We start from the raw sequence: 16,079 nt of genomic DNA on the forward strand, positions 1-16,079 counted from the left end.
TTTCTTTAGTTTTTCAAGGCAACGAGGAAAGAGAGGATTGAGTTACCACAGCAAATCAGTAAATATAGAGAAACAGAAATACTTAGGGGAAATTTTTACATACCATATAAGCTGCTGTTGAAGAGCTCGATGTTGAAGAATACATAGTCTCCGTTGGTCATTCCCTGGCGGTGGGCTGCGAGCATAATCTTACGGATGGTGTGACTACTTGCACACATAATCACAACTGTGGAAACATAGATAATGAAATCACAAAGTTAGGTTGGAAAATACCAAATGAAGCAATATTCACCTTGATGGTGCTAACTCTTGTCACAGATGCTGATAGCTCCTGCAAACAACAATCTTCACATGAAGAAATAGGTAGAGGAAGATATCAATCAAGGTAACTGCCACAACAAGCCTGAATATCTTCTCCCTCAGTACCTCTGCACCTTTTCAATGATGGTCTCAGGATAACTATAAGGACAATGAAGCATAATCCTCATAACCGGTCTGACCTTCACCATCTGCCAGCTATGATCAGAGTTGAGGTCAAAAATTGTATCTCGGGTACATACATAGTCCAGATGACTAAAAACCATTACAAATTTCAGCACAGAATTTTATGTTTACCCCAAGATATTTGTGCTTGCCTTGTTTTGAAGCAATCCACACTCATCCATTGTTCTACTTTACCTACCCGTTACTTGTTATGAAATAGTTTTCAACAATTACTTTAAAGTGGTGAAACAATCCAAAGTGCCAGCAACTGGAAATTTACACTAAGCAAAACTGAGATTGTTGGAACTGATCAGTACCTGAGATTGACAAATCTGACAGCTTGGCAGATCTCTGGATCATCCAGGAAGCTGAGAGCTTCATAGAGTTATAGTCATAGTAAAGTACAGCACAGAAACAGGCCCTTCAGCCCATCTAGTCCATGCCACACCAGTTAAGACTTTTACTAAGGTGGTCACACCCACCAGGAGAAGTAAGGGGAATAGGCAGTCAGGGCAGGGTTACCCTGTGGTTATTTTCTTAGCAATAAGCTTGCCCCTTTGGGTTGATGCCCTATTAGGGCACAGCAGCAGCAGCCAGGTCAGTAGTACTGTGGCTGAAGCTCATGAACTTCCTGAATTATAGACTGCAAGGGGTTTAGTTGGAGAAGAATTTGTCAGGTGCATAAGACCATAAAACATAGGAGCAGAATTAGGCCATTCAGTCCATTGAGTCTGCTCTGCCATTCAATCATGGCTGATCCTGGATCCCACTTTACTCCATATAACTGCCTTCTCTCCATATTCTTTAATGCCCTAACTGATCAGGAAATGATCAACTTCCTCCTTAAATGTATCCATGAACTTGGCCTCCACTGTAATCTGTGGCAGAGCATTCCACAGATTTACTACTCTCTGGCTAAAAAACAAAATCCTCCTTACCTCTCTTCTAAAAGGTTACCCCTCAACTTTGAGGTTGTGCCCTCTAGTTCAGGATATCCCCATCTTAGAATACATCCTCTCCATATCCACCCCATCTAGTTCTTTCAACATCTGGTAGATTTCAATGAGATCCCCTGCATTCTTCTAAATTCCAGTGAGTACAGGCCCAATGCTGCCAAATACTCTTCATATGTTAACCTCTTCATTTCCAAAATCATCCTCGTGAACCTCCTTTGGACTCTCTCCAATGACTTTTCTGAGATACGGGGCCCAAAACTGTTGACAAAAGGTGCTAACAGAATTAAAATTTCATAACAGACTTAACAGATTAAGTTCATCATTGCCCTTGGCTATCTTCTTCCATTTCTTAAGAAACCTAGAAATTTTATTCCTTCTTTTGGAAAAAATACCACCTCGCCTGCTAGGCGTCAAAAAGAGTTTATGTCTTCATTTTGTTTCCAGCCTCCACAGTGCTTGGTTCTTGAGTTCGTAAAATAAGACATAGGAGCAAAATTAGGCCATTTAGCCCATTGAGGCTGCTCCACTATTCTATCATGGCTGACTTATTATCCCTCTCGGCCAATGTTCCCTCAAAGGTGGGTTTCTTAAATCAATATGTAAATGACCAAATTAGAGGAGGAGCCATACTGCACCTGGTGTTGGGTAATGAGCCTGACCAGGTGACTGAGCTTTCAGTGGGAGAACTGTTAGGAAACAGTCCCTATGACTCCTCAAGTTTTAAGATGAATTTAGTTAAGGATAAATATTGGACTTACAGGAAAGCATTAAATTGGGGCAGAGCAAATAATAATTGTATTAGGTTGGAACTAAGGAGAGTTAGTTGAGAATATTTGATTATGATCAAGTTCACATCTGACAAATTGAAGGTGTTTAAAGACCGACTGTACAGATTACAGGACAGGATAAAAAAAAATCATTTTCTGAACATGGACCTAATACAATCATCATGTACCATGAGTCTGCAATATATTTAAAATACAGTTTACATTTTATATTTGTATTTATCCAACAATGCATTATGCACTTGCAAAATAACATCTGAGTCAGACTGTGCTATACATATTACATTCTGCAACAATAAAGCAAACTTAGCAGAAAGAGGTTACTTGCTTGGAGTGTACCGTGTGCAAGGTAAATACAATTACATTTATTTAGCAGCGAATTTGAAGCAACATTGGCCTGACCCTCTTCCGTAATCAGTAATTTTAAGGTCTGAATACACATCTTTTCATATGGTAAAATACCAGGCAACAAATTCACTGAATCAAAAACCAACAAGCACCCTCTATCAAGCCCAAGGACAGCTTCTATCCCACTGTTATCAAACTCTTGAATGGACCTCTTCTACGATAAGATGAACACTGAGCCACAGAATTTACCACGTTATGATCTTACATTTTATACCTTATTGGTTCCTTAAGGTTGCCATAGCTGGGGGTGTGGGTTTGGGGGGGTCGTTAGTGGGGATTAGTCATTAGTTCCCACTACTTATTAAATGCTCCCAATGGTGTGTATCTCAAATAGCCTCTGACAACCAAGTCCATCTCCTGGTCTTCACATTGGCTTAGTTACTATACCCAGTGACACTGTCACTACTGACATGAGAAAGGGCAAAGATAGGTTACTGGTGTCCTAAAACCAGTAGTCACTTCAGTCAGATGAGACTCATCAGCTGCAGTTGGCAGCTCATCTAGAAGGAAAACTCCGCTGTCTTGAGGCTATGCCCACTCATGGGAAAGGTTTCAGGAGTAAACCTTGAGGAAATGTCCAAAGCTGGAGGCAGTCTGACGTTGAGTTCAGTACTGACTCGCAACTCCTGCAACATCACTGGTGCCAAACTATACCAGTCTGCTATTCTTTTGGATTCATCAGGTGCATGGAGAGGGGGAACCTGCTGCATGGGCAACAGTTTGTTCTCCATATTGTACTGATATGGCTTGTGTACACAGCTAAGATGCACCATCTATAATGAACTCCAATCAACAGAGGGCCTACATTATTCTAACTCAATACACATGATTATACACATGTGATGATTTAATCTGTTTTAACAAAATGCTATACAAGCTTCTCATTGCACCTTGGTATATTTGATAATAATAATAATGAAAATCAAATCAAACCTTGAATTTATGGCATCAGCATTAGGAAACAACCTCTACCTAGGGGAACAGTTTCACTCTACCTTTTGGTCCGTACTTTTAATGATTTAAAATATCTCACATTCAGTTCCTTCAGATTGTCTTTTTTAATGGATTTTTTTAAGGTATAGATTCTTTGAAGACACAGCTATGGGTGTATTTGAACTTGACATTAAGATCCTGGTGTTGGGTCATAAAGATGGGTTGCTCAATGGAGCTTAAGAAGAATCAAGATAATGACTTTATGTGATATCTCCTGTACCTAATAAAGTGCCACTGTGTGTATATGTGTGATCTGCTGCTGTAGCCCTTCCACTTCAAGGTCCAACATGTTGTGCATTGAGAGGTGCTCTTCTACACACCACTGTTGTGGCACTTGGTTATTTGACTTACTGTCACCTTCCTGTCAGCTTGAACCAGTCTGGCCATTGTCCTCTGATCTCTTTAATTAACAAGATATTTTCATCCATAGAACTGATATTTTTGTTTGTTTTTTTGAACTATTCTCTAAAAAGATTGTTGTGCGTGAAAATCCCAGATCAGCAGTTTCTGAATTACTCAAGCCACCCTGTCTGGCACCAATGGGCAAAGTCACTTAAATCATATTTCTACTCCATTTTGATGTTTGGTCTAAACAATAATTGAACCTCTTGACTATATCTGCATGCTTTTATGCATCAAGTTGCTGCTATATGATTGGATGATTAGATAATTGCATTAACAAGCAGGTATACAGGTGTACCTAATAAAGTGGCCACTGTGTAAATATTTATATAGTGAAGTAGTATAAATGGAGAATAACTTCCATTTCTCTCCTGATTTCACTGAAACATGCTGTAACAAATTGTAACCAATGCTGTAACCAATGCTGTAACAAATTGCCTTCTTTGCTAATAATGCATTGGATAATCTGCATAATAATTTGGTCCTGTTTTTAAGCTATGGAAACAATTGCTGAACTATTATTCCTGTATATTAAACATTTGAGTCTCTTTTGTTAACAAATGTATTCTATTTCATGATAAAAGTTATGTATTAGTAATTTATTTGTTCAGTTTTAAGATAAATGTATGGTAACAATTTAGAAAGATTCTATTTAACTTTAGATGCCATTCAATGTGAACAGATTAGATGTTCCTGTACTGTTAGCAACATCACATATTGACTGCAATTAACTTACAGGGAAATTCCTTTGAATGTAATGAAGATATAGAGGCAAATAATTTCCTTCTTTAATACACTTCAGCTATTAAACATATACATCTTGCCTTTCAGAGTAATTTGCCAGGATATATTCTGAATCTTATAGTGGACCATGTTCTCACTACTTTGCATCTTCAGCAAGTATCCAATAATTCCACGCTGTTAGTTTTCAGGTGATGCAAGTACTATCCATAAAGTATACAGTCCAGAAGCAGGCCATTCAACCCAGCCAGTTCATGCTGGCATTATGCAAGTTCTTTCTCATCTTTCATTATCTAAATCTGCCAGCGTAGTCGTCTATTCTGTTCTCCCTCATATGCTTGTACTACATCTATGTAGCTAGTTTCAACTATTCCCTGAGACTGAGTTTCACATTCTCATCACTCTATAGATAGGGAATTTTCTTCCAGATTCCCCGTTGGATCTATTGATGGCTAGCTTTTCTCTGTGCCTTCTGGTGGTGCTCTTCCCCACTTTATTCTGTCCAGTCTATCAAAATATTCATGGGTTTTAAGATGTCCACCAACCACTTTTTTCCCCCGTGAGAGAAAGGAAACCCAGTCTGATTAATGTGGCTGGCACCATCATTGTAAATCCTCTTTGGACTCTCTTTGGTCACTGCAAGAAATGAATTACATTGTTATGTTGCAGATTAGAAGGTTTGACAAACCATGATTAATTGCACCAAATTGTACCAATATTCTTTATCTGTGATTTCTTTTTCAGAATGTCCCAAAGTGCTTTGTAGCCAGAATTTTTTTTCAGTTACTTATGTGAGGAACATAGCAGCCAACCTTGCTATTAATGGTGATGTGGTGATAAAGCCTTCTTTCAGATATGTTGATTAACAGGTAAATGATAGCCTCTGTTGGTTGGGGTCATCCATGGACGTTGCATCCTAGCTGTCTACGTGATACGCAGGCCAGTATGCAAGCCAGGGCAGTACAATATGGAGAACAAGCTGTTGCCCCTGCAACACTCTCCATGCAGCCAATGAATTCAAAGTGACAGCAAAGACCAATACAATTTGGCACCAGCAGCTTCACGGGGTTGCCAGTCAGCATTGAACTCAATGTAGGGCTGCCTTAGGGATTCCAGCTTCAGATTTTTTCTCAGGGTTTACTCTCAATGCCTTCCCATGAGTGGGGATAGCCGCAAGTTGGCGGAGGTTTGGGATCAGAGTTTTCTTTCTCCTAGAAGAGCTGATGAATCCCATGTGCCCAAAGCGATTGGTTTTAAGACACCTGTACCCTTCCTTTGCCCCTTCTGCTGTCAGTAGAAACGGTTCTGCTGGACTTAGTAGCTAAGCCATACTTGAAGGGCAGAAGCAATACCTGGTTATCGGAGACCATTTGAGATGCATGCAAATTAGAGCATTTAATAGGTGGTGGGAGCTTATCCGCACTATAGCACCCAGCTTTAAGGAATCAAAAAGTAAACATTGATTAGGATATTAGATTAAAATGTAGATATTTTGCCTTTTTATATATATGTAACAAAGTGAGCAATTGAGACTTAATTAAAAGTCAGAACCTAACTGAATAATTACTGTCCTTCATGGGAGGAACTCAGCCCTCCTTAATTGGTCTGGCACAATGCATCTCCAAATCCATCCCATGTGGTTGACTCTTAAATACCCTAGCAATGTACTTTGAAATGACTCACCACTACTTTCTCAAGTACAGTTAGGGCTGGGGAAAAAATGTTGCCTTGCAGCAATGCCCAAATCCTGAAAAATAGATAAATTAAAACAAAAATCTCTACCACTAAAGCATTCCCTCAGTCCACACTGGAGTATCAACTGACCTTTGTGGCAAATACCTAGAGATCAATCCAAAACCTCCCATCTCAGAACCCACTGTGGTACCTATTGGTCTACAACTGAGATTTGAGGGCCAGTTCTGATCTCAGTTCTCCTTTGGCTCAAGGCTCAGCCAAGTTCTTCTCCTCTTCAATAGGTCATGGTTTGCTATATCCTCATTCAGGCATTTTTTTTTATATAGGTAATTGAGGTTTCAGCCTCAATCACACATTCAAGCAGTAAGTTCCAGGCTTCCATTCCCAATTGACTGAAATAATTTTCTCAACTTCCCTTCTGCCCTCCTCCTAGTTTTTATAACTCTGTCTCCTAAATACTAGATGACTTCTATCAATTTGAATATGACGTAATGTGGATCAAATGAAATCCAAAGGACAAGATTATCTGGATAATATTTTATTTGTTTATATTTTTTATTTTTATTTTATATTTTTATAAAGTGGAGAACACGCCAATGAGCCATACCTACCTACTTAACACTACTCTAATCAAAGGACAATTTACAATGACTAATTAACCTACTAACTGGTACATCTTTAGACTGGACACCTTTGGAAACCCATGGAGAATCACATGGAGAATGCAGAAACTTCTTATAGGCAGCGCTGGAACTGAACTCTGAAAGAACGCCCCGAGCTGTAATATTATTGCGCTAACTACCATGCTACTGTGGTGCCCAAAATATATTTGACAGCTGCAAGTATTTACTCTTTAGGAGGAAATGTAAGATACTGACAGAGTAGTAGGAAGTTGATGTGGCAGAAGAAAATTAATGACAGTGTTTCGGCAGATGGATTTGTACTCTGCCTGATTTTCTTCTCCATTAAAATCCACCCACGTGTGACAAAGACAGCTTTCCTCCACTGCTCATCTACTGCCTGAGGCAAATTTCATCCCTAATAAATTCAGATTAAGGATCAAAAAAGGGGTAAATGTCTCAATAAATATCATGAAAAAACAACTTTTTTATATATTGAGTTATCACTGACAACCGTTTTTTGATGAGGGATTATGCTCAAGTAGACTTAGAAGATGCCATGGCATTTGATCGAGGTAGATTTCCTGATGACCATACCAAAGTACAGGTACAGTAAGCAATTAAGAAAACGAATGGCATGATGACCTTTATTGCAAGATAATTTGAGTGTGCAAGATTGAAAGAGGCTGAAGAGGGTCCATCTTGGCAACAACCTTCTCCACTATTGAGGTCATCTTCAAAAGTTGGTGCTTCAAAAAGGTGGCATCTATCATTAAGGACTCACAGCATCTGAGACATGTCCCGCTTTTCAACACCTCCATCAGAGAGGAGATACAGGAGCTTCCTGTATACAGTTTGCTTTCCCTTCCGTCATCAGTATTCTGAATGGTCCATGGGCTCATGAACACTATCAGAATCAGAATCAGGTTTATTATCACTGACATACATTGTAAAACTTGCTGCTCTGCAGCAGCATTTAAAATAATCTATAAGCTACAATAAGAAATATAAAAAATAAGTAGAGCAAAAAGAGAATAAACATAGTGAGGTATTGTTCAAAGGTTCATGGACTATTCAGAAACCTGATAGCAGAGGGGAAGAAGCTGTTTTAAAAATCTGAAGGTGCATCTTCAAGTTCCTGAGCCTCCTCCCTGATGGTACCTCACCTTTTTTGCACTAGAGACAAAGTTCTAGAAAAGTACAGCACAGACAGAGGCCTTTTGGCCCAGCTAGTCTGTGCCAAACCATTTAAACAGCCTACTCCCATTGACCTGCATTGAGACCACAGCCCTCCATACCCCTACTATCCATGTACCTAGCCAAACTTCTCTTAAATGTTGGAGTGGGAGAATGAAGGAAAATTTGATAGATTTATGAGGGGTATAGTTAGGGTGAATACATACAGGCATTTTCCCTTCAGGTTGGGTGGGATGAGATATGAGGTCATAGGTTTAGCATGAAAGGTGAAATACATAAGGGGAATCTGAGGGGGAACTACTTCACTCGGAGGCTGGAGCAAGTGTGGAACAAGCTAGTGCCTTGGAACTTTGGAGGCCAAGTCACTGATAAATTCAAAACGGTGATAAAGCCTTTTGGACTACAAGTGAGACATAGATTATGGAGGCAAGCAGGAATGTAATACTTCATGGACATGATTTTTTTTGTCATGGTTCCCACTGAAAAGCGGCAGGCATCCTGGTTTCAGCACTCCAATTCCCCAGAGTATGGGGAACTGCTACTGCTGTCTCTTTAAGACTGCCGATTATTGCCTGCGGCATTCCTTCATGGAAAGTCTGTATTTAAAGGCCTCATGGTGAGCACTCAGTGCTCAATTGTAGGAGTTCCATTTCTACTACTACTGTTCGGAGTTGGAATCGACCAATCTTGATAGCTCTCTCATTATCATTACAGATTTTTACTGAAGAGCAAAGCAATTTTGAAGGAGCATATGCCTGACTCTGGCTCCAACTTTAAAGCTTGAGGTTAAAATAAAACCTGTTATTCATTGAAGCAAAGTATTGTGAAATCAAGCCATAAGAGTAACATTCACAGGAAACAGAATTAAAATTAGGATGAAATCTTATAACATTGTCAAATCAGGGATAGTTAGTTTGGAATTAGTTTTGAGAAAAGTTTGGCTTAATACCCAATACAGGGCTAGCAGCTCAGCACCACAACAAACAGAATCAATCTGTTATCAATGAAAGAGACAGGAGCCATAATCTGCTGGAAATGAATACACAGCAAATGTTGTGTAAATCAATAATAAAGACAATTTTTTGAGGCAGATTGGAACATGGCAAATAACTTTAAATGCAATAAAGGAAGCAGGATCAAAAGGATTAAACATATGGGGGATGATATCATGTTTCAAAGGAATTTGCATGTAATAATTTGGAACTGCAGTCAGAGTAGTTATATAAGTGAATGCAACAACCTTAACAATGAGGTAAAAATAGACATTTATCAGTGCATATGTGCATTTGTTAGCATCGAAGTTTCGCAAGTATAGCAGAGCTCCTTCCTGTAAACATGTTGGAGTTAGAAGGATGGGGGGTATCTCATTGAAATTGGATACTGAAAGGTTTCGATAGGGTGGATGTGGAGAAAATGCTTCCTATAGTGGGAGAGATTAGGACCAGAGGGCACAGCCTCAGGTTAGAGGGATGTCCATTTAGAACAGGGATGAGGAGCAATTTCTTTAGCCAGGGTATCATGAACATGTGGAATTTATTGCCACAGAAAGTTGTGGAGGCCAAGTCATTGGGTATAATGAAGGCAGAGGCTGATAGATTCCTGATTGCTAAGGGAGTTGAAGGTTACGGGAGAAGACAGCAGGAGAATGGGGTTGACAGGGATAATAAATCAGCTGTGATGGAAAAGTGGAGCAAACTTGATGAGCCAAATAGCCAAATTCACCTCCAATGTATGTCTTATGCATTTTAAACGATGAAATTAAATATCAATATCTATTTGACAGACAAATGAAATATTTGATTTAAACTCTGCATCTTAGATATTGCAGCACTGCTTCAGCAATAATTGACTCCCTGGAATTGCTGAGAATATGAATACTAATACTGGAGAGGGAATTGAAGCCAACATTTAGCTTTGAACCATTTAACTCAGAATGAAGATGCTACTAATTATGCCAAACACAGCTAGAAACCACATTGAGACAATGCGAATGAATAAAGCTTTGTATAATATTTCGAGCAAGGTCTGAACAATACAACTGAACCTTTAGGATTTTCCACATATTCAGTCTCACTGGCAAAACTAGAATTTACTACCCAGAGTTAGCTGTCCTTTGACAGCTGAAGAGTTTGCTCAGCTGCTTCAGAAGTCTGAACAGTGGCAACCACAATGTTTGGAGCAGAGTCCCAAATTAGCCACATGAAGCAACGGCAGTAGTGTTCCCTTCCTCAAGAAATTAACGTTGCTCCTTTCCACGCCTTGTGACGCATCAGGTTGCAACCTTGCCACTTCTTCAGCATTTTGGTCTGTTTTGTTACATTGTCGAGTTGCTAGCTCGACACTCGACCCAGCACGGATGGAAAGCGTGCAAGGAGCAAGCTGGATTTGAATCCAGGAGGACCGGAGTCAACGTCCAGTACCGCTGTCACTACACCTTGGCCAACAAATAGAAAAACTAAAGAGGCAATTAAATTTTATATGGACCCACCTGACTGTCATCCCTTAACAGAATTAGCAGTGTCAGTAATACTGCAGAAGTTAGCTTTCATTTCAAGCACAACTTACAATCAATTGGTATGTCACAGCAACAATATCAAACAGAATCTAATACTGAGTTCAGGAGTTATCAGGTTAAAGCAACAGATTTTGGGCAATAGGAAGCGTGATTATGGATGGTGGAACAGTGAATATTAGGAAAGGGTATAGGTCCAGATTTGGGAAAATGGAGATAGACTGGACAGATTACAGAGAGAGGGAAGGGCAAGACCACAAATACATTTGAGAAACAGCATGAGAACATTGTGGGCCGAAGGGCCTGTAATGTGCTGTAGATTTTCTATGTTTCTATGTTAAAATCGAGACACTGTTAGAACAGGAAAACACAGGGCGCTTTGATGCTCACCAATTCTTATTGATGTGTCATGGAAAGATTTGGTTTGTATAGTTAAGCTAATTTATGAAAATACAGAGTAACACACACAAACAAAATGCTGGAGGAACTCAGCAGGTCACACAGTATCTATGGAAAGGAATAAACAGTGATCTTTCAGGACAAGCCCCTTCATCGGGTCATGAAAAGGGACTAGTCCTGAAATATCAACTGCCATTACTCTCCATAGATGCTGCCTCACTTGCTGAGTTCCTCCAGCATTTTGTGGACTTTACCCTGGATTTCCAGAATCTGCAGAATCTCTTGTGTTTATGAAAGCACAACTCTTCATAACAAAGCAACTGGATGTTGTGGTTGGATGTTACATACTCCCATACACCTTATGCAATTCAAAAATAAAACAGTACATCCTTACTGTGGACAGTTGAGAAAGAGTTGAAGGCAAGCATTATGTTACAAAGATGGGTTTTCAGAAAAACTTAATTTTTGTTACGATGCAGAATGGAGATTTCTCAAATAGAAGTTACACTAATGTGTAATTCATCTTAGGTTATGAGTGAAAACAATGAAAATTGACAAGACACTGTGTGGAAAATATCTAAGTTTGGTTTAGCCATTGAAACTAAGAGAGCAATTTTTAACAGAAGATCTTCTCTCTTGCCCAAAGCTGCATACTCTGCACTCTACCCTGCCTTGTTCTCATGATCCTTTTCCTGTCCAGGGTACTTAGGATCCTGCTTTATAACCGTTCACCCAGCTGCTTTTGCCTAAGACGGTGCTACATCGCTTACAAACTGTTGCATCGATTGCATGGCCGAGGAATTCATATTCAGATTATTTTCATCCAGTAAATTGAACAAAGTCACATCATTACGCACCTATCTGTTCTGGCAGGCAGTTTTATCCAGATCGTTGGGTCTGACAAGGCTTATTTTTTTTTACATGCACTTACTAAATTACGTCAGGTTCAGTAAATTTCTTCGATCACGTCGCCGCATTCTATTGATCCGATCTAAGGTATTGTCCTTTTTGATACATGAAGCGACAGGCGTGTCTAGGGTTACCTTGAAAGTTTTGCGATGCCTGTACCACAGATATCAAAGATTGGAGTGGAAGTCTTCAAAACACTCCAAGTATTTTTACAAGGTTTATTATTTTAACTGGCTATAGATTTCAAACTCAACACCGATGAAATCATTTAAATAAATCACCATCAACTTAAGACACTGGAATAAATTGGACCCAGGGATATCAAAATCACCCATCGCTGGCAAAAGTTAATGTTCCGTGACTTATGCGTATTCAAACAAAATGTAGACAGGTTCGTCGGAGTAGGCACTTTGGACAAATTCTTAATTACTTCTCCCACGCTCTTTTATGGCAAAACAGATATTCATTACATTAAAGAAACGAGTCTAAACTTGTTTACTTTGCTATGCTGTAATGGAACCGCTTGAGTAGTGCAACCTAGCAGGAGAAACTTTCTCTCTCAGGCTCTCTCCCCCCTCTCTCTCCCTCTCTGCTTCCCCTCTCTCTCTCGTTTGCTCGCTCGCTCTCTTTCCGTCTCCCTCTTGAGTTTTTTTTTTAACACGCCCCCTGATACTTTTACATCTCAGAAACCGAATATAAAGTTTTAAGAAAGTGTTTAAAAGGTGTCGGGTAGATCACGCCTGTTTATCCCGGTAGTCCTTCTCCCAGGTACACCAGCTTCGTTCATGTTGCCCATCTAACAATTCAGTATCCTGATTTATCGGTTCTTTATTATCTACAGCTATGTACAAACTGATTTTCTTTTCTCTCACCAAACTCACCTATACGAACAGAACATACTGCTCTGATCAGAATCTAACATTGGGTTTAACCTGTTGAATTTACGCCCGAATTAATCTTTCTCTTAGTAGCGGTCAGGTGATAGGAGTGAAAAGATAGGAATGAATGGATTTCGTAAAGTTGTTATTTAAAAGTACACTCACTCCTGGCATGGTTCCGGATATCCTGCACGATGTCGTCAAACTGATCGTCCTTATCAAAGACACTAATAGAATGCATGTGATAGTCTGCACCGAGGAAAGCGATATGGACCCCTTCCACTGTGAAGAAGCAGGTCCTCTCCTCGAAATCTTCGGCGTACACCAGGGATACCCTCTTCCACCTGTAGCGCTGGAACATGGCCAGGAACATCTCGCCCATCTTGGAATAGGACGGGGAGACCCGCGTGAGATGCGAGTACTCGGGGACTTTGTGAACGAAGCCGGCCGCCAAAGGACCGGCTGACACCATTGGGATGTTCCAGTGGGAAGCCAGCCTGGCGACCGGCGCCGCCGCGTAGTCGCACACGGGACCCACGATGACATCGGGTTTCTGTAGCAAGCTGGTGTCCACCAGATGAAAAAGAGCCTTGTTGCCACATTCAGAGTCCAGGTAGCGCACGCTGAAGTTCAGCTTGGACTGCGCCAGGTTCTGGATGGCGTAGTCGATGGCAGGTTTGACTCTGTTCATGGAGAAAAGGTACGTGCTCTCCACCGGCAGCAGCACCAGCACGCTGACATCCACCGTGCTGCCAAGGACGAGGGAGACCCACGTCAAGTACAGCAAGACTCGACCGGTTGAAGCAAATATCATCTTTGGGAGCAGTTGAGTGGCTTACCCGTGCGAGAGATGGGGAGAGGAGAGGCGGGGGAGGGGGGGAGCTCAAAGCAAGCCAGAAAGTTGAACGGGGGAGGAAAACTAAAGTTTGCAGAAGTTGAGAGGAGATGGTTGGGATCTTGAACACGATCGCACACCGCGGAAAAACGGGTTGCTTTTCGTGTTGAGAGTGGCAAAGCCGCCGTTTAAATAGCGGGTTAGCCAAGACTGTACCACAGGGAGCCGCAGGGAGGAGGGCTTGATGTTCCAATTGGTTCCCTGCGTCAGCCCGGATTCATCTCCCTGTTCAAAGGCTTTTTTTTTTGTTTACACTGCAACATCTATTCTCACAGCCAAAAGAATTAAAGTATTGGCGGCTTGACTTTTGAGGGTGGGAGTGTGTTCAACATGAAAGGTTTAAATTCTTCAGCCTGGTTTAAAGTTACTCCATTTTATTGTTTCTGAGGGGAAAACTTTTTTCTTTATCTCTGGAGGAAATTTCTTCAGTAAAGTGAGAAGAATTCAGAAAATTTTGTGACACGATCGGTGACAAAGTTCCCGTTTATGCAAAATCCAGTCCTTAGAGTAAACCACAGCGTGGATGAATTCAGAACACCGCCATCTGTCGATGTGTGTGGCACAGGGTTTCAGTCCCGGCTGCGCTTCATGAGTTCCCTCAGGCGACCTCATTCCCTGCAGCATAAACCAACGTCTGCAAACAGATGGAATCTGCTCCTCCACCAGCCTGAAGCCTGGATATGCTGCTCTCCCCGATCCGCGACTGTACATTTTCATTGAAAGGGTGCCGACCTTAGAGCATTTCATCGCAAAAGAATGAAACAAATTCTTAACTAATCTTACGAAGGACTGACACACGAAGCATGATGCTGTCACACATAGTGCGGTATTGAGAGTCACCGGATGCAGGAAAACCCCGAAATATCGTCACAGAACTTTGGCTGAAAGGAACACACCATTTTACAAGTAAAGCAAACCACACGCTTCAAAATTGACTCAGTTCATTGAGCAGAGTTCCAATTTAATACATTGAAACACGGTGTATACCATAACACGAAATGCAGGTTGTCCTTGAAACTCCAAAGAAGGCCAATTGGCGGAAGAAACATGGAGACCACAGAAAAGGTGTTTTGTGTGTAAAAGTGCTGGAGGAAATCGGCAGGTCAGGCAGCATCTGCCGGGAGAAACGGGCAATGGATGTTTCAGGTCAAGCAAGACCCTTCATCTGGACTGAAAGAGGGGAGATAGCTGGAATGAAGAGGTGAGGGGGATGAGTGGGGCAAGCGCAGGCAAGCAAAGGGTGGATCCAGATGAGCAATGCTCAAAGAACACTGGAAGTCAGACAGAGGAGAATAAAGACTGCAAATGAAGGGGGCAGAAGTTTGGGGAGGGGAAGGAATACAAGCTGGCAGGTGAGCGGAAAGGGTGGGTGGGTTGGAGGCTGGGAGGTGATCGCTGGAAGAGGTAATGGTGTGAAGAAGGAGGAATCTGATAGGATAAAACAATGGACCATGGAAGAAAGAGAAGGAGGCGGAGAACCAGAGGGAGGTGTTGGACAGATGAGGGGAAGAGACAGGGTTGGAGAGTGGCTAGAATGGAAAATAGAAAAAGAGAGTAGGAGAGATGGCTGGGACAAATTGCCAAAAGTTGAATAAATCAATGTTCAGGTTTGAGGCAACCCAGACTGTATATGGTGTGTTGTTTCTCTAACCAGATTTTGACTCATCATGAGGCCATGTCAGAATGGGAATGGGAATTCAAATTGAAATTGCTAGGAGCTCTTCTCTGTGTATGAATTCCCGTACCAGCCAAAAGTTAGAGAAATTGATGTTCATGCTATCAGGTTGGAGGTTTTAACTATCTAGGGAGAAATTAATTGATGTTTTAGATCAGTGATCTTTGATAAGAATCACTGACAAATTAATGTATGATTAGGACTGATAGCACAAGATTTCAATTACTTTTTAAATTTATTCACAGTGTTGAGACAATATTTTTGAGTCAGATGTTTGTTGTTAATTTGCGAAATGTAGGAGTGGCCTTCTCCAGCCCATGCAGCCCATGTGGTAAAGATACTCTCACAGTATATAGTCATGTTGGTACAACTGAAGGACTTGCTTGCTTGAGTTTACCATTAACCATATTGCAGTAGATCCTGGGAGACATGATGGATTAATGGAAAACTTAAAGGTTATTAAAGACAAGTTATTTTCTAATAATCAATTAATGTTGTTAGTAATAAATAAACACAATTATTATTTTTAGC

The 16,079-nt window shown here is 40.8% G+C and overlaps 1 protein-coding gene across 3 annotated transcripts in view; it reads right to left on the reverse strand.

Annotated features, from left to right (window-relative positions):
• npr3 (natriuretic peptide receptor 3) overlaps window positions 1-15,203 on the reverse strand; it is an 89,233-nt gene extending 74,030 nt beyond the window's left edge. Inside the window, exons 1-2 of one of the 3 annotated variants that reach the window (XM_059989516.1) lie at window positions 13,144-15,203; window positions 104-226 (exon numbers count right to left, since the gene is read on the reverse strand). In XM_059989516.1, coding sequence (XP_059845499.1) covers window positions 104-226; window positions 13,144-13,792 — 772 coding nt within the window. In that variant the 5' untranslated portion in view covers window positions 13,793-15,203. The remainder of the gene's footprint in view (window positions 1-103; window positions 227-13,143) is intronic. The other 2 variants (XM_059989515.1, XM_059989517.1) reach the window with 2 other exon arrangements.
• Window positions 15,204-16,079: the final 876 nt, after the last annotated feature.

This window comes from Hypanus sabinus, chromosome 14 (genome assembly GCF_030144855.1).
Source record: "Hypanus sabinus isolate sHypSab1 chromosome 14, sHypSab1.hap1, whole genome shotgun sequence".
Classification (NCBI taxonomy): domain Eukaryota; kingdom Metazoa; phylum Chordata; class Chondrichthyes; order Myliobatiformes; family Dasyatidae; genus Hypanus; species Hypanus sabinus.